The sequence below is a fragment of the Brassica oleracea genome, chromosome C5 (genome assembly GCF_000695525.1).
Source record: "Brassica oleracea var. oleracea cultivar TO1000 chromosome C5, BOL, whole genome shotgun sequence".
NCBI classification, from domain to species: Eukaryota; Viridiplantae; Streptophyta; class Magnoliopsida; order Brassicales; family Brassicaceae; genus Brassica; species Brassica oleracea.
The window spans coordinates 44687536-44693789 of NC_027752.1; the positions used below are offsets into that span (position 1 = coordinate 44687536).

At 33.9% G+C, this 6254-nt stretch overlaps 2 protein-coding genes and 1 non-coding gene across 3 annotated transcripts; 1 reads left to right on the forward strand and 2 right to left on the reverse strand.

The window, feature by feature from the left end:
* Positions 1-1478: 1478 nt before the first annotated feature.
* Positions 1479-2916, reverse strand: LOC106293922 (transcription factor MUTE). Its single transcript, XM_013729556.1, has 3 exons — positions 2759-2916; positions 1841-2278; positions 1479-1732 (listed from the first exon to the last, which is right to left on the reverse strand). Exons 1-3 carry the CDS (start codon positions 2852-2854, stop codon positions 1652-1654), a joined length of 615 nt encoding a protein of 204 aa, XP_013585010.1. The 5' UTR covers positions 2855-2916; the 3' UTR covers positions 1479-1651.
* Positions 2917-4816: 1900 nt separating this feature from the next.
* On the reverse strand, positions 4817-6089 carry LOC106293053 (dual specificity protein phosphatase 1B). The gene is made up of 4 exons (XM_013728725.1): positions 5849-6089; positions 5624-5744; positions 5327-5472; positions 4817-5032 (listed from the first exon to the last, which is right to left on the reverse strand). Exons 1-4 carry the CDS (start codon positions 6072-6074, stop codon positions 4983-4985), a joined length of 543 nt encoding a protein of 180 aa, XP_013584179.1. The 5' UTR covers positions 6075-6089; the 3' UTR covers positions 4817-4982.
* Positions 6090-6183: 94 nt separating this feature from the next.
* On the forward strand, positions 6184-6254 carry TRNAG-GCC. Its single transcript has one exon. It is a non-coding gene; the product is annotated as a tRNA-Gly (tRNA).

The window sequence follows — 6254 nt, forward strand, 5'->3', positions numbered from 1 at the left end:
CGGTATACCGACCATTATAACAGGGTATAAATGATACAAATAAATTTTACCGAATCGCAGAGTGATCGTGCTGATAACGTGTTATAAAAGAACTGAAATTTTATTATATCGCAGGAATTTAAATAAGGGCAAAATTTTATACCCGTACGAAGAAGATAACACTGATAAGAAGAGAGGATGTGTTATTAAAGGAGAAGGGATGGTGTAATCGTGTTTTTACAAATGATCGAAAACTCCGTATTTATAGAAGAAAAATTACTGTGCAAATAGTGACAATGAGACCCACATCTTTAATTATTTCAACATTTTCGAAGTTGGAAATGTCTGACTTTCATAACAATAACTACTATGTTTATGCGCCTTTTTTTTTGTCATCTGAAGATTATCATTAACAACTTCAAACACATACAATGTGTCACTTATTACATTTTTTTTCTTTTTGGAACTCTGTATTATATTCGTAATGCGTAGCTTAGGTAAAGCCCTATATATAAAAAACTTAATTATGCCCTCTCTATGCTTTTTCCTTCGTGTTTTATAATATAACAACTATTATTTCATCACTGACTCTTCTTTTTAATCAATACTCTCTGGTCATCTTAAAAAGCAAAATCCTAGATAAGGATGGCTAATTTGGATAAACAAATCGAATTATGTTGAATGAGAAAGAGATAACCATCATATACAATATTTTTCCATAGATCAATTACAGTACTGATCTATTTAGAATATTAAGACAATGTAATTTTAACATCGTTTGTTTGCTCCGAATTTATTTAGATATTAAAGGGGATCACGTGCATGTACACGAAAGAAAGAGATCCCTATATTTAGTTTCTACTGATATTTAACATGTTATCATGCTATTGTGTATGTTTTTTTTCTTACCCACGATTCCTTTTTTTGTGTCATGGAATTCATATTGTAGCTCAAGTATACGACGAACAGAGTAAGGAAGAGGCATAAGAAGTGCATCTTCCAAAGAGTTGGCTAAACGATGAATAGAATTAAAAGAGATCAAGGAAAAGTTTTGACAATCAATCCCAGGGAATGTCGTCGAATTAATCCAAAACTAGTAGCCTGACTACGAGAGTTTGACAATCCAAGAAGACATGGAGTTCAGCTGGAAAATTATCGACGAGGCTTGCAATAAGGATGCGTGCATCGCACAAGCTCAGCCATATGCAGAAGACATCCTGTTGAATTACAGATAATTCTTCACACATTCTGTTTTTTTTTTAAAAGTCCATACGATTCATAATTTGCGTAAGTTTGTTATCTTTTTGTTCGCCCTACAAAATTAGAAACATATACTATAAGACTCCGCGTACTAGTAAAAAAATTTAAACACCATAATGTGTATACTAGCGTGTATCGTTTTAAAAAACAAGAAAATTAAAAAATACTTTAATAAAAATGATCATATTTTCAATTTAATGATTAGACTCCGTTACATGATGGAAGCATAAAACTGGTGAGCATAATTTGTGATGATTTATTTGTGGAAAATTACAACTTCGATTCAGTTGGGACACAACAAAAACATATAAGTGTGATAAGGGTATAGGAGCTTATTTCTAGCAAAGTATTAAGTGCATGTGCTTATGTAAACGAAGCACATTAATTAGTACATTGGTTTTAGTTGCTAGATTTAGACAATGGCTTCAGGCACAAAGCTTTTCTGAACTTCAAGGGTTAGCTCCTCCAAGCTTAAGTGACACTCCAGTCCTATCTGCATATGCAAATTTAATTAGTTAGGCCCAAAATTATATAAGAAAAAAACACATGCAAATTAATGTTCTATGATTATATATGTATTCACGTACATATAAATATGTACCTTGACAACGAAGAAGTACAAGACAGACTCTTCCATGCAGCTAATGTTGAGGTGAAGAACCTGAAAAGAGAGTTTCTCCAAGACGGATATGATCCTCACCAGCTGGCCCTCAATTCTCCAAGAGACAACTCTCAATACAACGTTAGAGCCTGAGATCTTGGCTTCAACGTTTGCATGATGGGAGTTGGAACATGCTCCAACTTCCTTGAAGGTGCTTGTTGTCATTAGACTCATTACATTCTCGATTTTACTAAACGGCATTCTGGTGGTTGCGTTAGGGGTGTCAGCTAAGATGGATGGCTCGATTGTTTGGTGATCATAAGGAGAAGAAGACCGGTTTAGTGTCTTGCGACGTTTCTTGGACTCGAGAACTTGCACTAATTGCTGCATCTCTTTGATGAACTCGATAACTCCTCCGATTATTGAAGCTTGATCTCCCTAATACCAATCAATCAACGAAAACAATATCATATATATCTGAATAGATTGGTGCATTCGAGTACAAATTATAATACATAGTCAATCATATCACATATGTATGGACAAGAGAAGAAATATGTTTTACCAAAAAAAGAGAACAAATATGGAATATATGTAGTATGGCAGGTACAACATATATATTTCACCAAAATTAGTAAGTTCCGAATATCCGTTATTAGAAAGATGACCATGCATGATCCATTGCGAATCAAATTAAAACTTCTGATTTGCATACAAATCACTTTTTGGGTCTTGAAAAAGAAACTTTTCGAGAGTTCGATTATCCGAAAATTCAAATTTTTTTCAAGAATCTCTAATTATACCATCTGAAATTACGTCAACACTAAAATCACCGATCATTAATAAAAAAAAAATCCCCAATCTGGATATATACAATTGAGTATGATGAAGGGAAGGATCTTATAACAAGAAACTTACCCTTTTGATGTAGAAACAAGGTGTCAAAGAACGAAGGGATTTAAGATGCTCGTTCATCTGCCTTCTTCGGTTCCTCTCAACAGCGATGTGAGACATGATCGTTGATTAATATTCAATTAAATCTGTTCTACGGTTCTTATCTATAAAGAAGAAGATGATCGCTTTCCACGTTTGTTGACACATGCTTCAAAATAATGTGGTATTTATACAGCCGCAACAAGGAGAGAGAGTTAGGGTTCGGAGTTTCTTTTCCAAGGATTCATAAATGCACTATGTCACTGTCTCGTGACATTCTTTTGTCTCTTTACTAACTTTCTCTCTCTTTCTTATTACAATCAATATGTATAAGTACAAAGTAGAGAAAGGTATGCATACGCGAAGATACGTCACGTTTGTGAAGTTGGATACATTTACATTTACATTTACATTCACTGCGTGAAGTCTTTTATGATTTTATACATATCGTATTTTCATCTAGAGTGCATGCCTTTGAACCATCTTCTTTTACTTCTAGTTTCTACCCTTGTGCCTCTTTTTTAATTATTAAACCGCATTTCCTTACCAAAACAAAGAAACTTAGAACATGATTATTGGGAGGTTCTTACACTGGGGTTCTTAGTGGAATATAAGAATTCGTTTCTTAACTTTTAACTAAAAAAACTAAGAACCGACTCTTAAATAAGAGTTTTAAGTGACGTTTTTTATTTTTTTTAGTTAAAAGTTAAGAGACGGGTTTTTATATTCCGCTAAGAACTTCACCCTAAGAACCTCCAAATAATCATGCTCTGAACGTTTTCATTATGTAAACAAAGTTAAAGTATTAAGTTCTCCCAAGATCAGACGATTTAGAAGCAGTAACGTATGATGTAACTTTTTATATGAAGTGATTCATCATGATCGTCCAAATCTCTGGCTTATATTTTCTTATTCTTTGATACCTACTCTAGATTCATCTGTCCAATGGTTTTGTAAGATTAGTACAATCAACATATTAATTTGACTATATATATGATCCCATCGTTCTCCGTTGTGGATCCAATTGGAACGCCATGCTAATGTTTTTATGGATCAGTTGCATGAAATAGACTCTACAAGAAAGAAAAAATGATATAACTTTTGTAGCAAACTTAAGTTGTCCAAGGTTTTTCATGAGTCTCAGCTACCTCGACGGCTCATTAAGATTCCTCCCAAAAACTGATATTCTTATTATTTTTATTGTTTTTAATGAAAGATGTATTCTGAATTTTCGGCTTCGTTTATTTAACTTGTGAAGTATACATGTTCCAGACTTCATTTACAAGGTTTTAACATAACCAAAAAATGTTGTTATAGTGACATTAACCAAACCAAAATGTTGTTATCGTAATAGCTTTTTCCTGAATGCAACATGCTATTGTTAAATAACAAATGCAAAAGATGTAAGGGGAAAATAAAAACTAGTTCTACCCTAATTAAGTCCCAACAATGTAGAAGTTGTAAAGAAATATTCTTGACATATGTTTGTATGCTACAATATGTATACGGCATGCAAAGGTGCATGCCCCCATTTAATTAAAATATTAACTTCAGGAGTATAGTAATTTAACTCCAGCATCGCTATTCAATTTGTCCATGGTATATCACGTTATATAATACTCATTGACAATGCAAGCAATAAGAAAATCCAGAAAAAAAAAACCAAATTTTCAAGATACGTGTTTGCACAATAAGAAGCAAGTATACAGTTATTAACTTATCCAACCAAACATAGAGAATTTGATAGTATGTATTCTATTTGACAAATTGAAACTCAAAGCTTAAGTAAGAGTGCTTTATATTATGAAATTCTGATTATCATTTTTGCTTTATATTATGAAATTCTGATTATCATTTTTTCAATTTATTTCTTAGGAAAATTCACATTGTTTATGTCAGTGATATATGTAACTATGTAATGACAATCCAATGACATTTACAATGAATGTAATGAAATATGCAAGGGTCGAAAACCAAATGCCAAACTAATTCAATCTGGTTTGGGATTGGTTAAAGTGCATTTCAACATCATCCTCAAACATATTGATTGTAATAGACTGTGTTTTCATTTATTTCAATAGGCAAATGGACATGGCAAATAGCTCACTCACCATCAATTGTTTCACAATAAAAATCATTCAAATCACGAAACAATGATTTATTTTTATTTTTTGGTAATTATGAGACTTCTTCATAATCTCTTGAGAGTTCATACTACTATCTCCTTATTATCCACTGAAGAAGAAGCCTCATCATGCACTGCGTGTAACCAAGAAAAAACATAGATTGTATCAATACGAGTTGGATTACAAGGAGATGCTGCTGATATTTCAATCTCCGAATCAGCGTTTTTTAATACTCCTGAGACTGAAAATTTATCGAAATTTCTAAAATTTTCTGTAACCTTTCCATACAACTAACACGAAAAATTGACTTCAGTCTATGTTTTTCCAACATGTTACCCACAGAACAGAGTCTACTCTAGGAATCAGTAAGAACGATCTCAAAAGGATTCGAAATATAAAGAGAAAAAAAAAACAATCACACATATACCTTTAATGGATTTTTCAAACTGCTGCAGCTGAGAAACGAAACCAAAGTTAGGCATTGCTTGAGGTCGTCTACTCTTTACAAGCTCCATAGCTTTAGAGAAACCAATCCCATGCTTTCTCATCAAATAAGCCACCACTATAGTCACACTTCAAAAAAAAAAAAAAAAAAAAAATGTAAGTAGCATGTTCATTGCCATAACATACAAAAACAAACTAGAAGATTCATATCACACACAAGACACAAGACACACCCTTTGTTGTGCTAACTAGAAAGAAAGAAAGAAAGAAAGAAAGTCACCTCCGTGAAACCCCCATGAAGCAATGGACCAAAACACCACCTCCAGATTCAATAGCTTGGTCGATGAAGCTATAACACTCATCGAAGTACACAGTCAAATCCGTCTCGGATCTGTCAACAACTAACCTCAAAATCTCAAACAAACGAAACAAAGGTTTACAACGTTACAGTTCAAGAAGAGGAACACGATCAATGAAGAATAAAAAGAAAGTCAAAAGGAGGCACCTTCGAGGACTTTATAGACAAAGTCATCAGGGTAAGGAGGGGACAAGGCGACAGCTATGGTTAAGACATGAGTGACGTTGGAGCTTTTGAGCAAATCTTTGTTGTTCGCTTCAGCTACTGAACCTATGAAGAGTCCCTGCTGGATTTGGCTGAGATCGTTGCCTCCTTCGAGTAGCTTCTGGGTATTGGCTTCTCCCACTCCGAAGAGATCTACCACTTTCTCCATCTTCTCTAGCTCCACTTTTTCACCAACTCCCCGAGAATATATGAACAAATAGGCGAACAAAAGGAAATAAGTATTAATAGATATTAGTCGTGTTTGAATGATACAACAAGCACCAGTGGTCTAGTGGTAGAATAGTACCCTGCCACGGTACAGACCCGGGTTCGATTCCCGGCTGGTGCA